At 49.8% G+C, this 25,644-nt stretch overlaps 7 protein-coding genes across 7 annotated transcripts; 5 read left to right on the top strand and 2 right to left on the bottom strand.

Annotated features, from left to right (window-relative positions):
* Positions 1 to 433: 433 nt before the first annotated feature.
* MAA_06115 (mPR-like GPCR protein) lies at positions 434 to 1,388 on the top strand (the record flags this gene model as incomplete). Its single annotated transcript, XM_007824113.2, has 3 exons — positions 434 to 976; positions 1,063 to 1,297; positions 1,357 to 1,388. The coding sequence occupies 3 exons, from the start codon at positions 434 to 436 to the stop codon at positions 1,386 to 1,388; spliced, it is 810 nt and encodes a 269-aa protein (XP_007822304.2).
* Positions 1,389 to 3,170: 1,782 nt separating this feature from the next.
* On the top strand, positions 3,171 to 5,564 carry MAA_06116 (intracellular serine protease; the record flags this gene model as incomplete). Its single annotated transcript, XM_007824114.1, has 4 exons — positions 3,171 to 3,417; positions 3,491 to 3,947; positions 4,003 to 5,121; positions 5,174 to 5,564. The coding sequence occupies 4 exons, from the start codon at positions 3,171 to 3,173 to the stop codon at positions 5,562 to 5,564; spliced, it is 2,214 nt and encodes a 737-aa protein (XP_007822305.1).
* A 717-nt stretch (positions 5,565 to 6,281) lies between these two features.
* Positions 6,282 to 7,121, bottom strand: MAA_06117 (uncharacterized protein; the record flags this gene model as incomplete). The annotated part of the gene is made up of 1 exon (XM_007824115.1): positions 6,282 to 7,121. The coding sequence occupies one exon, from the start codon at positions 7,119 to 7,121 to the stop codon at positions 6,282 to 6,284; it is 840 nt and encodes a 279-aa protein (XP_007822306.1).
* Positions 7,122 to 8,852: 1,731 nt separating this feature from the next.
* Positions 8,853 to 12,309, top strand: MAA_06118 (ankyrin repeat domain-containing protein 52; the record flags this gene model as incomplete). Its single annotated transcript, XM_007824116.1, has 3 exons — positions 8,853 to 9,162; positions 9,237 to 9,999; positions 10,053 to 12,309. The coding sequence occupies 3 exons, from the start codon at positions 8,853 to 8,855 to the stop codon at positions 12,307 to 12,309; spliced, it is 3,330 nt and encodes a 1,109-aa protein (XP_007822307.1).
* Positions 12,310 to 12,656: 347 nt separating this feature from the next.
* Positions 12,657 to 16,706, bottom strand: MAA_06119 (NACHT and Ankyrin domain-containing protein; the record flags this gene model as incomplete). The annotated part of the gene is made up of 7 exons (XM_007824117.2): positions 12,657 to 13,626; positions 13,670 to 14,196; positions 14,559 to 15,017; positions 15,142 to 15,675; positions 15,986 to 16,011; positions 16,133 to 16,317; positions 16,366 to 16,706. The coding sequence occupies 7 exons, from the start codon at positions 16,704 to 16,706 to the stop codon at positions 12,657 to 12,659; spliced, it is 3,042 nt and encodes a 1,013-aa protein (XP_007822308.2).
* A 4,276-nt stretch (positions 16,707 to 20,982) lies between these two features.
* On the top strand, positions 20,983 to 21,537 carry MAA_06120 (uncharacterized protein; the record flags this gene model as incomplete). Its single annotated transcript, XM_007824118.1, has 1 exon — positions 20,983 to 21,537. The coding sequence occupies one exon, from the start codon at positions 20,983 to 20,985 to the stop codon at positions 21,535 to 21,537; it is 555 nt and encodes a 184-aa protein (XP_007822309.1).
* Positions 21,538 to 22,312: 775 nt separating this feature from the next.
* MAA_06121 (phosphotransferase enzyme family protein) lies at positions 22,313 to 23,765 on the top strand (the record flags this gene model as incomplete). Its single annotated transcript, XM_007824119.2, has 2 exons — positions 22,313 to 22,605; positions 22,652 to 23,765. The coding sequence occupies 2 exons, from the start codon at positions 22,313 to 22,315 to the stop codon at positions 23,763 to 23,765; spliced, it is 1,407 nt and encodes a 468-aa protein (XP_007822310.2).
* Positions 23,766 to 25,644: the final 1,879 nt, after the last annotated feature.

Below are 25,644 nucleotides of genomic sequence, written 5' to 3'. Positions count from 1 at the left end.
TCATAGATGCACAGCTCCCCCAGCTGCCCACCGGCGGGACGGCGTGTTGTCGCAGGCATGCATGCATGCCTGCCCTGCTGTGCTTGCCCTGCCAATGACATTCATTTGCAGTACAGTGTAGTGCAGTCGAAGAGGTGAAGGTACACCAGTGATTGCTTCTGCCGTAATTTGGTCTTTCATGTCCAATTCCCCTCACGCCTATTATTTGTTGCCTTAGATAAATGGTTCAAGACATTCTTTCTCCCCTGAAATCCTCGACAATCACTCTGTCGCAAGTCTGGCGCGTCCCTTGCTATTGCATAGCGACTTTTCTTTGCGACATTTATCTCCTCCTCTGCCCTTCTTTAGAAATTCGGCCCTTGGGTATTTCGTCTCCATCTACTCCTCCTGTGCTTCATCGTCAGCGCAGCTCAGATATCTCGGGAGAAGAATCATGTCAGGAGCAGAACTCAAAAAACGGCTAGTGCCAAACGGCAATATGAGCACCACGAACGACTCCACAACCCAGTCAAAGGCTAAAGCGCGAACCGTAACGTGGCAGGAGATTCCTGAATGGCAACTCGACAACAAGTACATCCTCAGTGGCTATCGTCCAGAGAAAGCAGACTATTGGGAGATCTTTACCAGCCTAACCTTTTTGCACAACGAGACGTGCAATGTGTACACTCATCTGGTCGGGGCTCTTCTCCTGCCACTCGTTGCAACCGCCTTCCTGCGGTACCTGGCCCAGCCTCAATTTCTCCATGTCTTGTCCATGGACTATGCTATGTTTGGAATCTACTTCTGGTGTGCGGAGGCCTGTTTGATCTTAAGCACACTTTACCACCTGATACAGCCCCACTCGCATCACGTAGAGCTGTTCTGGCATGGAATGGATCTTCTTGGTATTGTTATTGTGACGGTGGGCACATTCTCTTCAGGAATCTACTATGTGTTCTTCTGTGAAGCGGTTTTGCAAGAATTGCACTGGGCTATTGTCAGTCTGTCAGAGTGACCGTCACCGCTCACCACACCCTCCCGGCAGCCAGGTCAAATCCAATAATATGCTGACATAAATTCCAGATCTTAACCACAGGCACTGTTACCGGTGTTCTGATCTCGAATCCCTCTCTAAGAACGCCGCGCTGGCGGAAAGTGAAGGTGGGCGCCTTCGTTGTTTTTGGCGCTTCATCGTTCATACCCCTGCTCCATGGAGTCCAGCGATATGGGCTGGAATACATGCTCCAGTACTCGGGAATGAAATGGTATCTGCTCGAGCTTACTTTCTATGGCACCGGAGTTAGCTTGTACGCGGTATGTCTGCACGCTCACCGCTTGTCCCATTCAGTGAGAGACAATTCTGACGAACATCTGCAGTTCCGGATTCCGGAGCGTTTGGCACCCGGTAAATTTGATATTTGGGGAAGCTCGCACCAGATATTTCATGTTGCTATCTTATGCGCAATGTACACACACGTGACTGCACTGTTGCAAGGTTTCACAACCTGTCATACACTGGATGTGTGTCAGCTTCAGGGTGTTCATCGAGCAGATTGAAACTGTATTGAAGGTTGGACTGCTCTGTCTCGGGATGGGCAATTGCTCGCTCCCAAAGTGAACGCTCTTCATTCTCGGGGCTGTCCATTGCGTCTTGCGGTGGATGCCTCGCAATGCGGACAGAGATATTTCGTGCGATGTGCCTTGATGACGCCTTCGGATATTCCCAACACGTCCACTCATACTACTTATCAGAAGCATCTTTTTGTGGGAGTTTGAGTGGGAGGGATATGTGGTGAATCAGATACATAATCGCCCTAGATGGGAGGTCGTTAGCGAAGCCTTGCACCATAATGGAGGCCAGCCCGAGAGTTGTAGATTGAAACAGACAGTGAGGACAAACGAAAATAGCCGTTTAAATGAGAAAGCCCGCTAACAAGACCAGGGCTCTAAAGACTGGGTGTTTTGTTTTGCATACTGTGATCCAATGAATCCCAAAAACGACTGTTGTGATAGAAGTAGACGAGAAGCCTAACTGTGGCCTCTTTGTCAGTCCTGGACTGAAGATTGTGGTCAAAGTTCACCTTTTCCCTGCGGCGCCAGTGAGGGTGATCAATCTCGATCATGTGCAGCGAATGGCATCTCATCCACTAAACCAATGCCAGCAAGTGCTTGATGCCTTTACGTGACATCTGTCACCACACCGCCACAGCTGCTTTGAAGCGGTGCGTTGGGAACTTCACGCGCATATTATGGCAAGCCCATCTGGAGTTCATATCTCGGCGCGCAGAGTCGGAGAATAAGATGAGCGCCCAGTCGACCAATATACTCCAGTTCCAGCCCGGCCTTTATTGCTGAAGTCGCGAAACAACAGCCGTAGTCTCCCCAGTGATTTAGCAGAAACTCAGCAGGGGCAACAGGCCATCCATATTGCCGCCAGTCCAAGTATCTTGGCCGCTGAAGAGGGTCTTCCCCCTGCTCCGTCTGCTCAGATTCTTGGGATTCCAAGGCGCCTCAGCGACCAATATCTCGAGTTGGACATCAATGACACAACTCTTTCGCATTCTTCAACGATAGAACTCTCACTCCTTCTACTTCATCGTACATCCTACGTCACACCGTTAGGGCGGCTAGTCGTGGGCGGCAAGCCGGCTCCAAGATCTCGCCTACCAACTCTGACCCAACATCTTCACGCAAACCCTCGGTAGATACTGTAATGGCAGAAGCTTACTATAGCCGGTTTCGGAAGCTTTCGTCCGAGTCTCATAATTACCGCAGCGGTCGCCGTCCTCCCAATGGGACTGGCTCACGATCCATGCGTCACCGCATAGCAAAAACTGCCGCGCTCCAATTGACACGCACTAAGCCCTCCCCGCGGCTGCCTCGGGTTTGAGATGGAGGGGCGGCTTTTCCACAATGACTCGAGCTGTGCCACAAAAGTAGCTGACGGGATGATTTTGCTTACTCCGGGGCGGGCCAGCACACATTAAGGCTCAGCTGCACCGCTGTGACGGTCAGGTTGCAGCAAAGGATCGTAGACCAAAGCACGCCAAGTCGTCCTGAAGTTCTAGGGGTGTGAATGTAGCACAGCCTGATCTGATCAATACACAGCACACTTCCGCTCATCGACCAATGTTCTTCCAGCCAAATAATCCCAGTGAAGTCTTGAAACCCATCATTTCGGATGCCCAACCATGAACGACGACACTGATTCCCAAAGCCTGCTGCAATCCGTGCTTGGATTATTCGCTCGAAAACGACCGCAAAGGTCGGCGAAGCCGGCGTCGCTAAGATCACGGAAACGCGAGGCCTGGCTACGGACGGATGCATTTCTGCAGCGCGATGATCTTGGCGAAGCTGACCCAGAGAGCATTTCAAGGACTCTGCGCGCATTTGAACATCTTGTTCAGGACGACTCTGATCGAGAGACAGATTTCGTAGGTATTCTTGACATACAACAAACTCTTCAGTCTTTCGGTCTGTTGGCCTCTCACATCCTGCCCACTAACGACAGTTCGCGGGCAGAGCTTCCAACAACCCGGACACGAGCGGTATCCGAAGCTTCGCCGCATGACCGAGAATCCGAATCACGACCCGCATGCTGACCCAGGCATTGTCATTCGCGTTAGTAAACGGAGACGAGAATGCGATGATGCCATTCAGGAACTTTTGCATTTGGAACAGGAGAGAAAGAAGCGCCGAGTTCTGCCTCGTGAAGAGTCAACTCATGGGTCCAATCTCGAAGACCCCGATGCCGACTTCGCCGTGCTGATGAGGAGACATCTGGTGTCCTTGGACAATGCGTTGCGAAGACACTGGGTTTGCGTTTGCCAGAAGTGCTCAGGGTTGAGCGTGAGACTGTCGCTGCCACAACACAAAAAGAATCTCGAGGCTGAGGCGAGTTTCGAAGTATTCTTCGGCGTGCGGTCCGTACCTGCAACTGCATTGCAAGAAGCTAAAATCACAGTCAAGTAAGCTCTAGAAGCTTTGTCTGATGACTTTTATTCGCTAACACTGCCGGTGCAGAGACCTACACAACAGCACATTGAGGCGCTCATCTGAGCCTCCAATTAGCAGCACACCCGACTTTGCCCACATATGCCAAAACATTACAGAGTCCCTCGGTCAGCGAAATTGCTTGCATTTCGCTCTCGAGGATGGGATATTTCAGAGGCTTCGCCCCCAACCAAAGACATTTGGTAGTGACCAAATGTCTCGGACAGTATCCTTGTCGGCATTGTTCAATCGCCAGCAAGAATTACTTCGTGGTGAATCGGTACTGCCACTCAAGGGGAAGCGAGTCTTGGCTGTTACATTGGCTTCAGCACTCCTTCCCTTCTTGGAGACACCGTGGCTGCAGTTTTCCTTCAATCACTCGAAGATCCAGTTTTTTGAGCCACGGCAGGATGGAGAACTCCCTGACATCACGAAACCTTTCCTGGCTCTGGAGCACGTTCCAATCATCTCAGCCCGCAGCACAGACACCGGTGACAGCTCTGGCGCCTTGAAACACATGGTTCATCCCAACGCCAGTGTGCTAGCGCTAGGCATACTCTTATGCGAGCTTCACTTTTGCACACCTGTGGATCTGCTGGCCAAGGACCCGCGTGCCGCCAGGAACGTCAATGATGATTTTTATACCTGTCTCGATAAGCTTCAGACTCTGGAAGACGACGCTGGCGTGGATTACTATCTCGCTACGAAGGCATGCCTCACTGGGGAGTACTATCCCCTTGGACAGCACGCTGACTTCGAGGATGTCAGCGTTCAGCGGCTCTTCTACCAAAACGTAGTCAAACGACTTGAGGCCGTGATATTCAAGGCATGGGGCATTCGATTAGAGAATTTGTGCTCATTCGATTCTCGACAGAATGAATCCTGCTGGGGCTCTATCGGTCGAGAAATTGTCCGTCTCCATACAGGCAAGGTCGATTCCTCTGATGCAAACAATACTGCAAGGGCAAGCTCGCATCGTTCAATGTCTGACACCGCGCCCGTGAGCTACGCATCCCTCCACTCGGATATCGTGCTACGGATGTCGGCACAACCTTCTTCGGGATCGCAAGCCCACGGACACCTCGCCGAGCCTTCAGACATGAGCTTGTACTTTTTTGATGCAAGTCGCCAGACAGGTCCTGAACAAGAGTGAGGTGTTTCCCATTGGCTATAAGACTTCGTTGTACTAATGACCTGCCAGGAATCCGCTCTCGGAAAGATGGATGGACAATCTGCTGTCCTCGATCTATCCCTATGTTGACCCTGTTTTCGACCTTGCCGAACCGGTGCGGATAGCGATTTTGGATTCCGGACTCGACCCTGAAAATCCATTTCTGATAGAGGACCAACAACTAGCCAACCCACGAATCAAGGAAGCGCGAAGTTTTGTACATGGAACAGGACCGCACGACGTTCGAGACGAGATCGGGCACGGCACTCATGCTCTTGGCCTCCTTCTCAAAGTTGCACCATGCGCTGAGATTTATGTCGCCAGAATTGCGCAACGTGAAACTCTGGATCCCAATACCTACGATGACATTGCTAAGGCAAGGCTGTCTCTATACCAGAGCAGACTTTTTGGACTGAGCTAATGACCTGTGCAGGCCATCGATCATGCAGTTAAACAATGGAAAGTGGACATCATATCAATGTCATTCGGGATTCGTGAATATCACGATCTCATGAGCACAGCTATATCTAATGCACTGAACAAGCAGACGTTGTTGTTCGCGGCAGCATCGAATGATGGAGCAAATCTTGGCAGAGCTTTTCCGGCCCAATACCCCAGCGTCTTTTGCATACACTCAACCGATGGAAATGGCAATCCCTCCAGTTTCAACCCTACAGCAAGCGAAACGGATGTCAACTTCAGTCTACTTGGGGAGCATGTCTCTTCTCACTGGCCGGCTGGCATGAACGGACACGATCAGACTGTCAATGTTATGTCAGGAACATCTGTCGCAACACCAATCGCCGCTGGCCTGGCCGCGTCGGTCCTGTCTTTTGTCCGGCAGCAGGATCAGCACATCGCTGTAGAAAGTGAAAGGCTAGGACCGTGGCTCAAAAGGGACAATTCCATGGATGCGGTCTTCAAGAGTATGGTCAGACGGAGGCGGGGGGTGGGCTACGACTATATCACGCCTCATGTACTCTTCGATAGCGGTTCAACAAGGGAGGATGTTTACGGGAGAATCAAGGATATCAAAAGGAACATGTACAAATACTAGTAGAAGCCTAGGAATAGTTTACTCAACCTCCAATCACACATGGTTCACTGATGTCTATCTCGGCTGTAGTCCAAGGTTCGTTTAGCATGGTTGAGCGGGAACGCAATAGACGTTGCCGTTCTCGGTCACATCGGGAACAACCTCAGCAGTCTTGATATCATCTCCATCCACGTCCTCAACCAAAACGCATTCGTCGTCATCCTTCTTCTCACCAATGGTCATAAATGCGCCCTTGTTGTACTCTTCAAGCTTCAGTCTCCGCCCAAACTTAAGCCTCTTCACGCGGAACGCAAACACAAATTCCGACTCGCGATTGGACTCCGTCGCATCATCATTCGTTCTAGCCCAGTGGCCTTTTGGGCCAATGGTAGTCCCCAGCGCGGTCACGTCGATGCCGAGGTTCCCCTTGACCGTCGTGCTCTGTGAAGTCGAGTATTTGACCTTAGCGCCCTTGACGAGCTTCATGCCCGTGACGACGAAGAGCTCGCTGACGAGTGCGAACTTCTGCCTGGGCTCTCTCAGCCATGTCTGCACGGCCGGTGCCTTGACGGCCGCTTCCACGTATTCCCGGGTCGGCTCGAACGCCAGCGTCGTCACCGTGTCAAACGCGAACGTATTTGCCGTTTTGTTCGAATGCTCAACGTTCACCTCGGGGCCAAGGGGCAGTCCACCAGTAGCCAGCTGCAGGAATTGTGCATAAACACCCAAACCGAGCCCTGTCTCGGTTGAAACAGTCTTCTTCCAGTCGGTCTCCACGACAGGTGGGAATGCATCAACCACGGCAACAACGCTCGCTTTGTTCAGAGGGTATTGCGGTGCTGACGTCGAGCGGATTATAGACCCAAGACTAAGCGGGCCCGCTGGTGGTGGATGGATGAAATCGGATGTCGGACACAGAAAATACGTCTTTGTAGGGGACATGGCTTTAAGGCTCAGGTTAAGATTCCGGGTTTTCCTTCAGCTCGAGGCTCTAGATAGCAAATCCCCAGGTTATTCTTACCAGGACTCTCGACTGTCCTTGGATATGGAATGGAAACACACTCTCTTCTACCACACTGCCACACTGCCGCACCGGGTTCTGCTTTTATCCTCTTTGATGGTGCGAAGGCGGCAGCGAAGTACCTCCCCTCCCAGGCCCTGCAATCAACAAGTTGATACTTGCGTAGCGGACTTTTCACGGCAGGGAGTGTACTGATCAACAAAAGCTGCTGATTGGCTCTAATCCCTGAACTGTACTTTGCTGTCGCCGTCGCGGCATCAAGGGGATGCGTCCGGTTTCTGGGGTCTTCTCACACCGATTTGCCCCCGCTCTGCTCAGCACCGTCTTGGCGATCCTACCACCGTTAAGGCCTTAGCGTCGTACGTGTTTGGCTATCTTGACACGGGTCGGCCCGTCCGAATCCACGAGGAGTAGAACTCTCGCAATAGAATCTTCCAGTCCATGAAGACGCCAGTTCTGAGCGGGACACGTGTTTCTGAACGTGATTTCTTGACCGACATGTTGTTGTTCTAGCGTTTTCAAGAGATGCACTATGAAGATGATGGTGGTCAAGCGCGTTAGACTAAGAAAGCAGCAGAAGATTACGCCAGGCGGAATTGGCAAGCCAGTCACGAATAGCCGCTGGCATGTTGGTCTCACCAGGTCCAGCCGCCGCATGCAAAAATGACAGACTCTGGAATGGTCCAGCCGAGCCGGTGGGGGGGCCAATACAAAGGTCCCATGGGTCATTATCTTTTGAGCCAAGATTAGATACATCCGGAAATGTTGGCCAACCGTTGACGCTAATCCCCGAAAAAGTGCCAAAAGAGAAGTACTCAAGTGCTCGCACTGTAGGTACGTACACTCCACCCCTAAACACCACACAGACCATCACCAATGCAAGTCCACCACGAAAATACGCCAGAGAGCAACAAATATCACCCAGGCAGAGCCAGAGAGCATCAATACTGACCTGGAAAGTAATATTAGAGGTATGATAGGTCTTCCATTACGGCGTTTGTGGCATGGATCTTGGGAAGAGACTGTACCGGATTGAGCCCGAGGGTGGCTCGGTTGGCGCTCTGGCTTGCCGTCCCCTCATTCCTTATTTAGCCCTCCTTTTCCTTCTGTCTTCAAGTATTTCTTCACGAGAAACTTTAAATACCCGTACCAGTCATCTGAGCCAGTTGTCAAACACACCCGCTTGGGCGGTTGGACCGAGTGAACTGTCCATACGCATTGCTAATTGGCAATATCGTGTCGGGAATGGCTTTATATGTACTTATGCTGCTAGGAATTGCTTGATTTGTACGTCTTGTTCTGAAATGCTGTTGATTTCGTTGTTGTACTGCTCGAGTTGAAGATGTAGGGATCTCCACACAACTTTTCAATTGGAAGGGGGACACGGACGTAAAGTGTGCAGGGTGAAATGCTACAGTGCGAGGGGTATTTCTCCCAAAGGACGGCGAGAAATTTCCACCCGCAACTGCGTACCTCTCCTGTTTAAGATGCTCATCTGCATGCCTTGAGCTTCATGTGACATTTTTGTAGACCTCGGTCGCCATCTGCATGTCCACGACGTTTTCAGAGTCTCTTTCCACGCAAAGACGGGCAATAGCTTTCGTTGGCGCACTCTCAAGGAGTCGTCGACTGTACCGCCGCTCCCTCTCTCCATGGACAGTCTGCATCGCATGGAAGATGACTTTACGGAAGATATCTTCCTCCAAGACGGTCTTTGCCCAACCATCGCAGAACATGCAACACAATGCAACTCTCTTTTCCATAAATACATGGTTGCGCCAGAAATCGTGCCAGATCCTACTCTCATGGATGACCAGCTGGCACGCTTTACACTGTGGGCATCAAACATGGATGTTTACGGACCGCTCAATGTTTCACTGGACTACAGGCTCCGATTCAGTCCCATAATCGTGGACATCATACATCAGCTCCTGGACCTTATTTGCGATACCTTGAGGTCTTGTACGTACTTGTCGCACCAAATTCGGATTGGTTGAACGTCAAGTTTTCTATGTTAACGGGCATCTCAACAACAGTGAAGCCAATCCATGACCCACCACAGACTCCGAGCAGAAAAAGACAACGCATCTCAGAACACGGCGATTCCGAAGTCACAAGGAGAGCCGAAGACAATTCGAGCGATTCGGAAAGTGACGTGGATCAAGCAGAAAAGAACTTCTTGAAAATCACTGATACAATTGGCGGAACAGTGACACGGCTGTTTCGTCTCTCCAATGCTGTTCGAAAGTCCGCAAAAGCCAACCGGGCTCGCAGAATTGAAAGATACCAAGACGATGGAGAAGCTAATAACGCCATAACCGAGTTGCGTCTCTACACAGAATGCTACATTCGTTTCCGATATCCCATGGCGCCGGATTCGCTTCGCTCGGCATTGGTCGAAGCCAACGCGCTGCGACTTCGACGGCTGTGTTATCAGCGCTCCCATCGAAGGCGCATTGATCTGAGTATCCGGAGCCCGGAAACGACTCCGGTCGTTGTTCGACTTCCCAAAATGATGGGGAGTGCGCCGGCTGTACATTTTGCGCCGAGCGCGTTGCCAAAGCCTGCGACGACCAACAAAATGCCGGCCCCTTCGCCAGCGCCAGCAACGAATGCGACTACTGCTCGACAAACCGCCGTTGCGGCCTTCTACGCCAAATCCACAACTGAGGTTCCCCGGGCTAAATCTGTTCTCGTGAACAACAAGTTGTCGTTCCCTCCCATACCGCCGACGCAGCAGTGTCCATACTGCGGCGTCATTGTTGAGTTCAAGAACACTGCAAGGTCATTGCTGTGGCAGTAAGCAGATCGTTCTTGTCGTTTCATGGGAACTTCTGGCTAATATGCACCAGAAATCATGTTATCGGAGACCTAGAGCCTTTTATTTGTGTTTTTCCACGCTGCCTGGAAAGTGGTCACCACGGGCACGGGACCGGTCCGCTCACATTCGAATCGTCGAATGCCTGGTCCAGCCACATGCAGACTGCTCATGGGCATACATGGGAGTGCAGGGCCCCTTCTCACGATCCAATCGTCTTTGATCAAGAGATCCAGTACCAGGAGCATTCCATCAAGGAGCACGGCGTGCCTGAAGCGCACGCCGGGACCCTCAGCAACGCCGCACGGAGGCCAGTCCTCGATAGGGTGCTGGAATGTCCATTTGGAGACGAATTTCAACCCTTGGGAAAGGTCGAATCCAGCGCTGTCTTCTCGAGTGAAGCTCTCCAGTCACACGTCGCCCGTCATATGAAAGAAATTGCTCTGCTTACACTGCAAAAACTTCCCAGCGATGATGACGAGAACGCCGAGAACGTCGATAGCGACCAACCGTTAGAAGATGATGGGCCGGCCGGGACTTTTGGACTTACACGTGCATCCATGTACAGCGTACTGGACGACGAGGACCTGGATTTCCAAGACGATGACGCTGAGGTTGCAGATGGCGATGTGGGACACCGCGAAGACGACATCAGTGCACGGGTGACAGTACTCGACCTAGAAGACAAAGATGACTTGGGCATGACGAAGCTTCACCACGCGGTGCAGGCCGGCGATCTGGGCTTGCTTGAGTCCTTCATCCAGAGCGGCGCAAGTGTAAATTTTAGAGACGAAAATGGCCAAACGCCCCTACATTACGCTGTGGAGAGGGGCTTCATCGAGTGCATGAAAGTCTTGGTCAAGCACGGTGCGGATTTACATATCGTTGACAACTCTGGATTTTCCCCGTTTCTCTGGGCTGTGGTTGCCGGGCAAGAAGGCGTCACTACGAGATTGTTGTTCATGGACGCTGATGTCAATTCATTCAGCGCAGATGGAAAGTCTGCGCTCGCTTGGGCAGCCAGTCTGGGATGGTCTCCGACTGCTAAAATGCTTGTTGAACATCGTGCCAGCATATCTGTTACCCGAAATACGCAGCAGACTCTGCCTTTGGAAGAAGCGGCAGCTTCTGGCAACCTTGCCACTGTTCGATTGCTGCTCGAATGTGGTGAGGATCCGAACCATCGTGATCGCGATGGTTGGTCCGCGATACATTGGGCAGCAGAGGAGGGCCATCTAGAGATTGTGCGTTTGCTGCTGAATGCTGGGGCCAACCCCAATGCTGTCAGCTCTTACGGTACGTCACCACTTCACTGCGCTGCAAACGGAGGCCATGTTTCCATTGTGAGCTTGCTCCTCCTTCAGGGAGCCGACCCATTCAAATCAACATGCCACGGCTGGACTGCACTACACCACGCCGCCTTCATGGGCCACTCCCACGTCGTCCAGGGCCTCTTGGAAGACGACCGCATACGATCCACTGCCTCTCAGCAGGACAACCACGGCTGGTCCGTTCTTCATTTGGCCATCCACAGTCGAGATCTAGCCACTGTCCGTATCCTGCTCGACAAATCTGTCATTGCAGAGCCTCAGACCCTATTCGACGAAAGCGGCCTCACTGCAGAAGAATGGCTGGATTGCGGGCCGACAGGCCATTCCCAGAATGCCGCCACCAACTTGGCGTTCAGCAAGTCGCGCTGTTGCCGGGCCGTCACAAGCCTTCGCCAAGCTGTTACCATAGGCAACGTCCCCATGATCAAACTTCTGCTCAGATCGGGTCACGACATCAATGGCATGAATTCTGGAAGGAGGACTGCGCTCTACTACGCCGCAAAGAAGCGCATGCTTTCCATCATGGATCTGCTTCTTGACCTGGGTGCGGATCCCAACATTCTCCCCATGGGGCGGAAGAACTGGGAAGAATTCATTCCGCCTGGTGAGGTTTTACTGCGGCTTAACCGAGCAGGATACAGGATGCGAGATACCGACCCTGAGGTGGAGCGCCAGATTCGTCAGGCACTTAGAGTGCAAAGTCGACCGTTTGTGCCGCATCAGCCAGCCTGGTTCGTATCGAACGAGTCAACTTTACCAATGCCGGACCAATCTGTCTCCCATGCGCCGGTCCGACCGTCCTCATCTGTTCCAGCTTCGTCAAAGCCACCTTTTTCGGATCATGCAGGTTCAAGTAAACCGGCACGCTCGCCGGCGCCTACACACCAAACAAATGACAATAAACGCAAGGCAAGGTCAGGCCGGACGGATTGGTGGAAACGGCTCATAGGTGGAAGGTAGCGACCTCGGTCCGCCCCCAAAGGCGACAGTGAGGAGCGACAGTTAATAACTGTAGCAGCGGCTTCGATTAGGTAGATTCGAAACTTGCGGATAGGGAGACCTTCGAGCAGAAAAAAAAGGGAAAACAATTCTAGCGCTCATGTCTGTGAATGAAGGGTCAAAGGTTCATTTAGACGCTTTCCCTGTAAATGAACGTCCTTCGACTGGGAGCTTTTTTAAAATTAGTCCATAAGACAACACGTAAAGCATGATTATGAATATAGGCTCGAATTTTCCTTGTGACTTAGCTCTGCCACTTCTCAGGCAGGAGTATTACGCAATGCTTTATGAACGAATGGTGCGATTCATCATATGTCCGACTCCCGGCAAGGACTGCAGATGCTGTTCCACTCTTTGTCTCGGTGCGCCCCTAGGTAAGACTGCTTCCCAAGGATCAGGCACTCCACAAAGGTCTTGCAAGCCCGCTTCTGCAGCGATCCCGGAGGTTCCTTCGCTATCAACGCCCCTATTCCATCCGGGATGGCCTCACCAATCAGCCACCGGTGAGCGGTGGCATTCTCCTGGCAGAGAATCAAGCATGCTGCCGAGGGTACGTTGAGAAAGCGGTCCTGTCCCTTCTCATGGGCCTGTTGGGCAAACTGGAAAATACTGGTCAGAAAGAGACGTAATATTGCAGAGTCGCGACTTTCACTGATGACGAATAGCTCATTGGCGCACGCCTGATTCGCATCGCTGAACAATTCAACCTCTGCCGATGTATCCTTCGCAAAGAACTCCGCGATAACCCGGGAGAAATACTCGATCAGCCCTGGTTCCTGTTTGTCGATCATGGCGAAGTGGCCCGTCATGAGTAGGGCCGTCCGAAGTACGTTCTCTTCCCGATTTCCACTCCGAACACATCGAAGTCGCTCAAAAACCCCGCATGCCGAAGTGGAAGAACACCAACGCGTCCCTGTCGCAGGCGATGGCGGCCCAATCTGAAATTGCCGCAGCTGTGGTGGCATCTCCTTCTCTCCATCCGTGTCGGACAGCCGCGAGTTTCGTTCCCATGCCGGTGAAGACCGTGATGGCCAGCAGTGCCTGAATATCTCTAGGCGCACCTTTTGCAAGAAGAGGCTGAAGGCCATGGGCGACCTGTCGACGCAAAAAAAAGGGGGGTGTTTTGCAAGATCTGCGTCGACAGGTCGCCCATGGCCTTCAGCCTCTTCGTAGTTCTGTCGACAACCAGCCCCCAAGAAGAACACATGGTACAGTTTCCCCCATTCTCGCAGTTCGTCCGTTTTGTTCTCCTGGACGAGCTCCTGCAGTACAGACAGACTGTCCCAGCGGTTCAACGCCACAAACTTAAGATAAGAGGGACATCAATTCAAGAACGAGGGGAAAGCGAAGGAAAAGGCCCAGCCCTTTCATGACCAGGTCGACAAATCGCGACGAACGCCTGAAGCGTGCGAGGAAGACCTGCTCCTGGAGCCCAAGTAGCTCTTTGACACGCTCGTCCACCGGGCCCGGTTGTCCCCTCATGGAAGCAACTCCCAGAAGAGCTGGCAATTTGGCCACGCGCGCTCCGTGCTCAAGTAATTCCTGCGGCATTTCTCTCGAATTCGCCAGAATGGTTCGGATCAACGGCGTGTCCGTGTCGCCATGCTCCGCCTTGGCCTCGAGACGGGCGCCGTGTTCGAGCAGCACAGACATGACGTCACTGTGCTGTCCGGTGACCGCGATATGGAGTGCCGTCAACATGCTTCGATCTTTGAAATTGACACGCGCACCATGGTCAAGCAGCAGTTCCACCATTTCTCGGTGACCTTGATTGACGGCCCAGGACAGCGGCGTCCGGCCGTAGTTGTCCTTTCGCGAAATGAGGCGGGAATGCTTGCTGATCAACAACTAGGCCCAGGGTACGTTGCCAAAATATCCCGCGAGATGCAAAAGTGTGAAGGAGGGCGGGCTTCCGCCGTTCTTCTCCTGCTCCAGTAGACTTTCCGCCATTCGTCCCGGATTGGAGAGTCGTCTTGGAAGAATGGACGCGAGAACTCGGATGGTGCATCGATCACATGAATGGCGTTGGTGGAAATGCACCGGCCAGTACTGGCTGGCATAAGATAAGAAGGGATCGAGGCCAGACATTTCGTGAATCCTTCCGGAATTTCCGTATCCGCGTTCTACATGTGCTAGACAGGTCTGCATGGAGGTCTGCATGAGTGGGTGTCTTGGCTCATATGGAACATATTAATCCCTTTGATGTTGACTTGATCGCTCTGGAAGAACTCCTTCGCCGATTCGTGAACCAGGTTGACGGCATCTCCTTCGACCTTCACGAGCAACCCGCCGAACCTGAGCCGATCCTTGGTCACTTGAGTTGCTGGAAGAGTACCAGCCGTCTTGATCCCTGCGGCCACGGTCAATTCGTCCACTGTGAGGGGCCGGGCAGCGAGAACGACCCATTGAAGAATGGGGACCGATGCTTCCTTGTCGCTGATCTGCTGAAGAAGCCGTCGATAGATCCCACCCAGGCCTTTAGGAACATGGCGGAGAACTTCATCAATTTTGCACCAACTCCTGCCCTGAAGCTCATTGGCCACGAATCCAACCAACAGAAAGGTTCCATCAGCGCCAGCCAGCAAGGTCTGCTGAACCTGCGCGACCATCTCTTCGGGAAGGGTTTTGCTCGGATGCCAGTTCTGCAACTTTGGCGAAGATGTATCTCTCTACATCATGCGAAATTTCTGTGTCGGAGATGTCGAACTAGATCTGCTGATGTTGGCCGAGTTTGCTCTCCAAAACAGCCGGCTGAGGTCGGGAGAGGATGATGAGCTGCAGTCGTGGCCTTACCTTTTCCCCAGACTTCGACAAGTAATTGTCAACGGCGTCGAGAAGCTGCCTGAGTGGTTCCTTTTCGCATTCATCTAGACCGTCCAGAACGCAGACTACCTGGGAAGACGTGCTCTGCTGAAGTAGGGACAGGAAAACCCCCCACAACGAGACAAAACTAGAAATGGTATATTTGGTTGTTTCCGTCCCTTCGAAGGACTTCTTGATATCTTTGACCAGATGCGGATGGAGGTCGATCCCTTGATACAGGATACCTCTCTTAATGGTCAATGCGTTATTCCGATTCTTGTCGCGGTTACTGCAGAAGTAGTAGAGGAGAACATTGTCGGCGGCGTCAGCAACTGGCTGTAGCACCTCGGTGATATAAATCGCCAGCATTGCCTTCCCTTTTCCAGGGCCACCTGAGATCCAGAGGAGTGGGTAGCTTGCATGCAACTGTGTGACCACGCAACCCGTACTTCGGATACGCCACAACGACACTGTGGCCTTGAAGTCTCCCGAGAATGTAGTTACTGTTGTGGTCTGAACTCCGATCTGGAAATGGATTGTCATTGACGCGATCAAGCGTTGTTTTGGCTGCGGCGACCTCTATAGGCAGTGCGCAAACCCACCCGACTGTGTAGTCGTCACGGGACGCTATCTCCGGCGGGGGCGCAGGTCAAGAAATGAGAGACTCCAGGAGCGTCGGTACCGAGGCGTTGCGCTAAGTATGTCGGAGCTCTGGACTGTCTGTCCATTCTTGGGACGAGGTCGACTTTCCAGTACATTGCGGTGTTGCGCCCTTGATCCATGGACTCAATGTGTTCGGCATGCCGCAGATGATGAGAAAAGCTTTTCCCTATACTCTGGCAAAAGCAGGCTTCCTTCTGTCTGGGACTTCGTTTTATGCAGTAAGTCTCCCAATTTCGCAAACAGGAGAGAAATTGACCCTAACACATGTGTTCTGAGACCAGGTTTCCCCAAAGTCGATATCCTGGCAAATTCGACCTACTGTCCATTTCATCGGCCATATCGGTACACCGACATGGACATGTAGAGATCATGCGGAACACTACATTCTCTTCCGCGCCAGAAGATGTCGCAGTAGCGGTTTGTCGTAGATAATCGAGACCAAGCTGTGCGTGATCAAGGCAAGTACACACGGGTGATGCATTTTGGGGCAACTTGACCTCTTTGCTAAGAATTAATTAGCCATAGCCCCCCAAAACCGACTGTTTCTCTTACCTGTTATCATCATCGAAACGCCACTGATTTGGCCGAATGTAGACATCGTATATAGTTTGGTGTTGTAGTTTTAATTCCTTCTCAGGAGCATCGTCACAGCACTTCGTATATCTTCGGATCGGGAAGAAGAATAGGTTCTGGTACTGCTTGTGCTTAATCGGTATAATATAGATTTCGCAGGCGCTAGAATGGCCATTATATGGCACCTTGAAGTAGTGAAGGGTGTTGTGTTCTGGGATTTGTGAAAGTTGCTGCTGTCCAGCTTTTGCCAACGTGTACGCATTCTGCACCTTTTCATCTTCTATAAAGAATTCAATGTCCCCTTTATGTTTATTCTGCATTTTGATAGAAAAGTAATGGTAAGAGGAAAGCATAATGAGGCTGTCGCACAACAATCAACCAGCATCTAAGTCTTATTCGGATGTGAGGATCCCATGCACCCCGACTCGGAGTGGCGTCTACGTAGACCACACCAAAGCGGGTCTATCCTAGCCAATCACAGCCCATATCACACAGCTGAAATGCAGGATCGACCGGTTGGCACAGTATCCGACAAGGGAAAAATGAGATATGAGGACACAATATGCATTGGAGATGGTACTAGATGGAGCACCTAGGCTACATATTTTCTCCGTCTTCTTGTGTCGTTTGTGATTCTCATTTCGCTTACGACGTGGAGGTGATAGAAAGCAAGGTCAGTTGCTTGAAGTATGTAACCACATCAAACTTCTTTATTATAAGAAAGAGCTGCATTTGACTACCAAAACCATCGGTAAGCAGCCTTGCTATCACTTTTATTACCAATATTTTGAGCATGCAGCCTGGGGCAACTTGACCTCATCGCTAAGAATTTGTAAGCCATGACCGTCAAAAACGGAGATTCAACTTCATCTGTCATCATTACTGAAATGCCACTGATTTGGCCGAATGAGGACATCGTATATAGTTTGTTAATTTATTCCTAGGAGCACGGTCACAACACTTCGTATACTTTCGGACAGAAAAGAAGAAGAAATTTGGGTACTGGGTGGACTTAATTGGTACAATGAGGATTTCGCAGCGCTGTAGTGATTGTTATGTGACACCGTGAAGTAGTAAAACGTCTTGCGTTCTGGGATTTGTGGAAGTTGCTGCTGTCCAGCTTTTGCCAATATGAATCCCTCTTTTACCCGAGCTTTGTCTATAAAGACGGCATTGCTCCCTTGATGTTCATCCTGCATTTCGAGAGAATAGTAGTGGTAGGAGGAAAGAAATATCCAAGCTGTCGAACATCTGTCATCCAGTTCTAATTGGTCGTTCAAAGGTGAGGACCCTTGTGCACCGACCTGGGAGTGGCGTCGTGGGAGGACCCGCTTTCCTGGGGTAAAATGGTTTTACCCCAGCAAAGCGGGTTTGTTCCATCCCATAATGTGATAATCGCTTTGGGCGCCGATTTTGTGCTGTTCCATCGCAGCCTGATCACACGCCTCAACTGCATGTTGGTCAGGCAACCTTTTACTTGATCTGAATCCAATGTAAGAGCTGAAAGCTATAGATTCTCAACGGCGTCGCTCCCCTGTGCAACGCATTGGCAATTTTCATATTCAAGTTTTTGCTGCAGATGACGAAAAAGAGAAGAGGAGACGGGAGGGAAAGCAGTAGTCATACTTTTGGGCAAGAAGTAGGTACGGAAGTTGACATGAAAACACGAGCGAATTGGAAGGAAGACCTCAACAAAGATCAATGGGTTTATATCATTACTCCGAGGAAAGAGGCGGTCAATGCAATATGGACCTTGAGAGCCAAGAACCTGGCACGGCGGTGATTGGAAACATAATCTGCTTGCGTCAATAAGGAGTGTCCGTTATAAGTTTACACGAGCTGTTAAGCTACAATATAAAGCGGTCTCTAGCTTTATCGACAATGGCACTGACAACCACCTTTCCTTGTCATCTTTCTTCGCTCCGTTTCACGGTAGTTATCATGTTCACCGTTGGCGCCGGGATCCAATGGCATTCCTGGCCTTGGCAGTGCCCAGATGATACCTTAAAGGCCAGAGTCCTACAAGATGAACTTCGACAGCTTGAGAATGAAGAGGCCAGAATAGTGCTATGGGCACAAAATCACTTGCAAAATAGGTCTCTACAAGAAGGGGATCTACAAACTCTGGCGAAATTGTCCTCAACAATTGCTCATGCCAAAAGGGACATCCTGGAGCAGTATCAATGTAGCAAATGGGAGCATTACACCACTGTCTACAAGGCACTTGCCTTATCGAATGACACGGCAGTCAACGCCTCAAGACCCGAGGTTACGGTTTGGCGGGCGTATACAAAACCTTTCGAAGCACCAAAATTTATTCGCCACGTTAACATTGGTCTTCTGAATGCATTCGAGGCTCCCTACAACTCAGCCGATATTCCAAGACAGCCACAATCTGGAACGGTCTATTTGACACTAATAGGTCTGAATATATTCCGGCCGTCGTTATGTTCCCTGGTCATTTTGAAGGACCGTTCTCAATTGATAACACAGAGCATTTACGTCTGTTGGATGATTGCTGCTCCTATAACCCAAAATCGAACACCAAAACCTGCTCACGGGGACCAGGCACACTCTATCCTATTCTCTATTTTGATAAAGAGGACCCAAAACACCGGGAAACTGGTTGGAAGTTGGCAAGGGATCTCACACCGTTGGATTCTAGCATCCTCGTACCGGTTCCTTACCAAAGGTTGATATCGCAGTATATCCAAACATACGGCTCTGATGAGAACGAAACTAGAACGAAACTCGTACGGAAAGCTCATTGGCTCCAATGGCTACACCTAACCAGTGCGAGACTGAATTAGAATATGGAAAACCATAGATCGGGAGAGAGGGAATCTCTCAACGAAAGCCCATCAGGAAACACGATGTGCCACGAAGGTGATGGACGTCTAGTGATATCACGATTGGTAGACGACGAAAGCCGATACGAAAGCTGATGAGGCCGGAAGATTCTTCTGGGAACCGGTGTGAGACATGCTAGAGTGCTTCACCGACTGTCACACTCTGTATTCCCAGTACATAAATGGGCTATGCCCTGTGTAGTAAGTTCTTTACCACTTTAATCTACATTTATTGTTCTACTGGAGACATATCACAAACGAAGCATTCATTCATCACATTAAGCAACGGAACGGTATGGTTAGAGGGAGTCTTCTTTTTAATGACCTTGTGGACCCAGATAACTCGGCATCTGCAAGTACATCATAGCGAACACCCTAGCTTATATGTGTCGTCATGGGTGTGATCAAATTTTGTATGTCAAGTGGTCACAGCGCACCGTCTGCCAGGTGGAATGCTCGGTGCAGAAAACACCCTTAGAATTAACCGGTGAACAGAGGTTGGAGGAAACGGACCTACGGTTCAATGGCCGGCCGGGCGCATCGCAGTTGGCATCGGGGTAATCTATCACCTATCGTTTTGTGACGTAGAAATCAGGGGGAATAATAAGGCAGGGGTAGCTTTGTCATTTGTACTTCAGAAAAATATTACGTCATTCGATATAACCCCAGGCCCTACATGTTCTCACAGACAGATCATTCTCGGTCATTCTGGAGGGTAAGGCAAAACTTTGCTCTATAAATGGACAGAGCCTTGAACTGGTAACAGCCAAGAACGGCGGGGACAACTGCAGGAGTCCGGAAGTCACTACGGAAAGCATAGCCAAGGAATAGGTGCAGTCATGTGTCATATTTTGTGACTATAGTGAGATTCTAGCTTAGTTTAGCGACGAAAAAAATGGTATGATGCTGGTTCGCTACTCTTTCACGTCTTATGTATTTTGAGGAACCATGGTCTATTCTCTAGATGCCACGGAATATCTGAGCAAAAGAATTCTGAGTTGGTTCCCAGCTTAAAGCCCAACCGATACCCGCTGATGGTACCCAGGATATTGTCCTGCTTATTTGTTTTCATAATGCATACGTCATTCTATGTTAGGCCTATAATGTGTCATGCATTTGGTAGCAGTCCTGAAGCTCTCTCTGGAACAAATCACGTTGAATGTCTAGCCATGGCAAGGTGGCTGCATGCATCGCATTTTGTGTCGGATTTTAACAATCATTTTGCCTCATCTGGTAGCCTCATTTACCAGGTCACAGTAGGGCAGACATGGCGGCTGCAGTATTGAGTGTCATACACGGTAGTCGAGTACAAATTGGGCTGAGTGTGTAGGACGGGATAGACATCCAGTTCTTGGACTTCGACATGCCTCTTTCTAACATTGGCATTGCTTTATCCTCAAAATGAATGAACACTACTGCCGCGACTACACAGTGGAAAATACCTGCCCCTCGTAAGTTCATCTCTGAAATAATCACTTGCCTCTATGGAGTAAGACCACTCCATTTGGCCTTGTTCCTATATATAATGCCCATCGATTCCCGTCCCTGGATTCATAATCTGCTTTCCACGAGACTTTAACTTCTCTTGCCATAGGGTCTATGAAGTCTCTGCAGTCAAAACTTGTGAATACAGCTTCAATCTTTCATATTTGGTAAGATATTATTTGCCTCTCACAGTTATCATTGTTACCCTCGAATACTGTTCTAAATTGCGCATTTCACCCTCATAGAGAGGACAGTTTCCATAATGGGACATCACTCCAAAGGCAAAGATAAGGCTTCCAAACGGCTACCGGACTCTTCCAGCAAAGTTCAAAAACTGCTGGACCAGGTGGCACAAGAACAAGCCAGATATGACCAGTACTACAATGAGTACGCCGACAACGCACAACGAGCAACGGCATACCAGGAGCAACTTGACGTTGAACAAGGCCAATTAGCACAATTGTCTGATAGCAGTGATGCAGCGCAAAGAGCCCGGGGTTATGTTGGGGACCCCGAAATGGGACCTGAGCAAGAGGCATACAGGAGGCACAATAGGCGCGCCGATTTTGAAAGAAGTATCACAACACTACAAGATTCGATTCAACATTATAACCGCAAGGCTGAGAGGGCGTCGAAAAAATGCTCTGAGAAACAAAAAGAGATAGCTGATTTGCAGGCCAAGTTGCAATCCCTGGCGGCAAATCCTACATTTGACACTGACAAATGGTTCATCCCGGGAACTGATAGGCATCCCGACTTTGACGAAGACGGACCAACTGGCAGTGTCAGCTGGGCCGGTGCAGGCCCAGCATACTAGTAATGTTGCAATGGTGGAACGGTGGAGCTTGTTGCGCCGCGGATCTACATCCCTTCCTTCGTACAAAATCTCGACGTAGCAAGCTGCCTTGGTGCAGAAGCGGAAGGTGGCAATCGACCCTCTAGTCGGGTTTCATCGAGGTTCATTTCTTCAATTAGAATGATGCATCATCTTGTTACATGAGTCTAGCTATTAGGATTGTTCAACACACCCCTACATTTGTCATTGTGAAGTTGAGATTCATTGTCTTGTGTCGGTGATGTCAGAAACCGCATTTTGCACCGTTCGTGCGCACTCTCTCATGCCACATAGTAGTATTCAGACCAAATGCATCATGCATTTAGCATCAGGGAAAACACGTTCCTGGTTTTCTTCTTGGCCATACCTCATCGAACTGCCTCTACAGACCTTCCATTCAAACGTCGGTGGTTCTGACCTCGCACATGCCCCCTTTCCCCAACAGAATATATTAGCCGGCCCACCACTATCGCAACCCTTCAAAGTCTGAACAAGGCTCCTAATGGAAGAAGCGGCTGTATTATGCACAGGTGGCGAGGATATCTAGCCAAATGGGAGTATGACTGTTGTTTGGGCGTTTTCGAAGGGCCGTCGGTATTTCTGCACACCCTCGGGGGCCTGCGGCCGACTAGGAAAATGTCACGTGGTAAAGCAATCTAGGCACACCGTTTTATCGTTGTGGCCTATAAACACGCAAACTTCCTGCTCTCTTCAAAGCGTCAACATGCAAACTGTCACCCCCTGAAACCGCATCACAATGAACAGCATCAGCAAGACTGAGGTCAATAAACGCCGCCAATACTTTATTGCGGACATCTGCAGCAAAATTGATAAATTTTGCGAGTTAGGGACGCGACATCATCCCAAGAGCCCCTCGTGTGAGCCTTTCAACCCAAATGGCCACGATGGCTTCACTAAGCACGGTGGTTTCAACCTGTGTGTTTTCATTAAATTCAAAATTTTTCCACCTGAGAAATGGGTCATACGGGTACCTTTTCCAGACAGTCCTTGGGTTACCGAAAGAATGAGCTCAGAAATAGCTACAATGAGGTACGTGGTGGACATTCTACGTCATTCAAGCTGACAAGTAGAGCAGGTATGTTGCCACCAAGACTACTATTCCGGTACCACGGGTATATGCCTACTCTCTCAGCGACGATAATATGATAAAATCACCTTTTTTGATAATGAACTATGTCGAGGGCAAAACTCTTCATGAGTTACGGTTCCAAAGAGGGAAGCGCACTCCAGACTTCCAAGTACGACAAGTCTATAAACAAATTGGCGACATTAACCTTCAACTACGCCACCTTGAATTTCCTACAATTGGAGCTTTAGGTCTGCCAGAAAGGTCTACTGAGCTCCTAAATGCCTGCAACCCCGATAGCATCGCAGTTCAAAATCGACCTCTTACTCTAAACATGGCCATGCAAGCGGCCGAGGGTTATCAGCCAGATACGATTATTGAGCAAGGAAAAACGTTCCAGACAGCTCGCGAATTTGTGGCTGCTCTTATTCGTCTTTCTGAGAACCAGTTTAATAGATCACCAGACATAGGATTGGACAAACGACGTGGCCGCTCGTTGCTCTACGCCAGGGACGCCTTCCATCGTTTTGCTTCTAAGGACTGGCTTGAAATAGATAGTCCATTTGTTCTTTTGCATGGAGATATCACTCTCCACAATAACAATATCCTTTTCAACCAGGATCTTAAAGCCGTTGGCGTAATCGATTGGGAATGGTCATTTGTGGGACCTGTCCAATTCCTCGTGCCCCCCGTCTGGTTGACGGGGTCAGGATTCGGGTTTATGCTATTAGAAGTTAACTGGTATAAACAAGAGGTGGAGCGGCTACTCTGCCAGATCAAGCACAATGAAGCCTCATTGCAAAGTACGACTTTGCTCTCTCGTCTCTGGGAAACCTTCGCTGGTCCATGCGGCACAGCAGTGGCTACGGCATTGTTACACTCGGATTATATATACGAAGCATTTTGGGGTATTTTATTTTGGGAAATTCATGGTGTGGATCGACATGCTCCTAGGTTCGAAATGGGCAAGTACTCCGGTGGGCTTATAATCCCACTTCTCGAGGATTTTATGACCCCTGATAAAACCAAGCTCCTTGATCAAAAGCGTAGAGAGCAGGACCTCTTCTGGCAGAAGGAACAAGAATTTTTTGGCATGGAGGAGAAGACTCAGTTTCTCAGTTAAATAACGGTTAGAATTGTTATGACGCAAAGACAACAAAAGAAAATTATGTTGATCTTCGTCTTAGCCAATATAGCCTGACGTTCTCACGCATCTGACTTGAAGAGTGGAGGGGATGTTTTAGAATTTCTTTACTTAGAGCTGCATCATGCACCGAAAAAGATTTGCATTTGTAGTCGATCTCCTGAGCTGTCACACAAATTTCCATTCATTACGTGAAGTGTTTTGGTATGCCCCCCCTGCCTTCTTGCTCTTGATCCTAGATTAGGGCAAGCTCATTTCGGCACAGCTTATTTTACCAGGCGGACTGGCATTGATATTGACGCCTCGGACAATACCTTTCATCCATACAAAGACATTCGTACCCTAGCAAAATATAAATACAAGAGACCTTCCGGCGCGTTTTTGACTCGGAAGTTGTGTATTTTGCATAAGTGGAGGGTCTGCAACAGAACCCATACAAAGTTCCATACGTCTCAAGTGTTGGCCAAAGGCTATAAATATGCATCGTGTAGGACTTATCAGTTGACGGACCAAGGGAAGGGCTATTGGAGCGCCTCATGAAGGGGCCAGGTAACTAAGTATTCTCCCTTCGGCTAAAATTTCTATGAGACAATATGGCTGCTCAACTTTAAGTTGCTGCGGGAAAGACCATAAAATGAGAGTACGTACGGCTGTATATAATGTCCACTAAATCCCGCTTTTTCTTGCAAGATGCTGTCAATATAGGAAATAAAATCATGAAAACTGAGTGGTGAAGTCTTCGGAAGGTTTTTTGATGTTATTATATTTATACAGAAAGAGGGAAACGAGACTAGACTCAAGGACAGAAGGCCATAATGGTCAGTCGAGTTGATCCCATACAAAGCCTACACGCATTCGATGTTACCACTACCACCTACCAACCGTTCTACAAAAGTTGCTTGCACGTTATACAAGTCTTCGTTCTTACTTGGCGACGTATTCATGCTTGATATTTTTGTGGACAACCACTACTCTACTCAGTCAAATGTGGCGAACATTGCAACAATCGAGGCCATGTCAGCTGCCTGAACCGACCACACAGTCAGAACGACAAAAACACCGTGTCAAATTCGCAATACCAACACCACATCATATCAAGTTCCACTTCGTCTGGAGGCGTCCCCTAAGTTGATTTGTGTTGAGGCACGGCGATGACGCTCCATGACCAACAATAGCAGGTCTGGCATATCCGATTCCACCGCAACTAAAACGACATTATAGTCAATATGAGCGGTCCTTCTAAGCGTTCTGGCTATAATCCGTTCATCACGACCTCGAATTGCGTGTTGGAAACAGACGCTGTTGTGAAATATGGGACTGTATCCCTTATACACTAGTAGAAGTCGAAAGGTTTCGAAGCCCCCTTGTTGCGCTGTAGCCCACAAGGCAGACTCATCAGCGTGGGGACTCACGCCGGACTTAACCAGACGAGATTCAATCGCCTGATTCCTACCCCTCGAGGCGTGCTGTGTAGCTTTAAGATCCTCATCGCCAGTAGTGTTGGCGTCCGTTGTTTGTAATTGTATTCTGCAACTACTAGTATAAGGCCTTCTCGACGTGCGCGACGGAGTGGAACATCGCCTTGCGGATATACAGCAACTTGGAAGCCCCGAAGCCGCAAGACTTCTAGTGCAACAAACTCTTTTCGGCGTTCTATCGCGTATAATAATAGATCGTTTTCCAGGATATGCTCGTTAGATCGTGCCTTTCTTGTCGAGAAGTACATGTCCATTACCTCGTCATACCCGTATCTTATCGCCCAATGTAATGGAGTCCTATCGGCCTCATTGACCTTTTCGAAATCCGAAGATCGTGCTTGGGAAGCCAATAAATCAGCAATAATAGGTCCCCCATATAA

Source organism: Metarhizium robertsii (genome assembly GCF_000187425.2).
Source record: "Metarhizium robertsii ARSEF 23 chromosome Unknown MAA_Scf_6, whole genome shotgun sequence".
Classification (NCBI taxonomy): domain Eukaryota; kingdom Fungi; phylum Ascomycota; class Sordariomycetes; order Hypocreales; family Clavicipitaceae; genus Metarhizium; species Metarhizium robertsii.
Note: the sequence above shows the minus strand (reverse complement) of the source record. Positions and strands in the feature narration are given on the sequence as shown.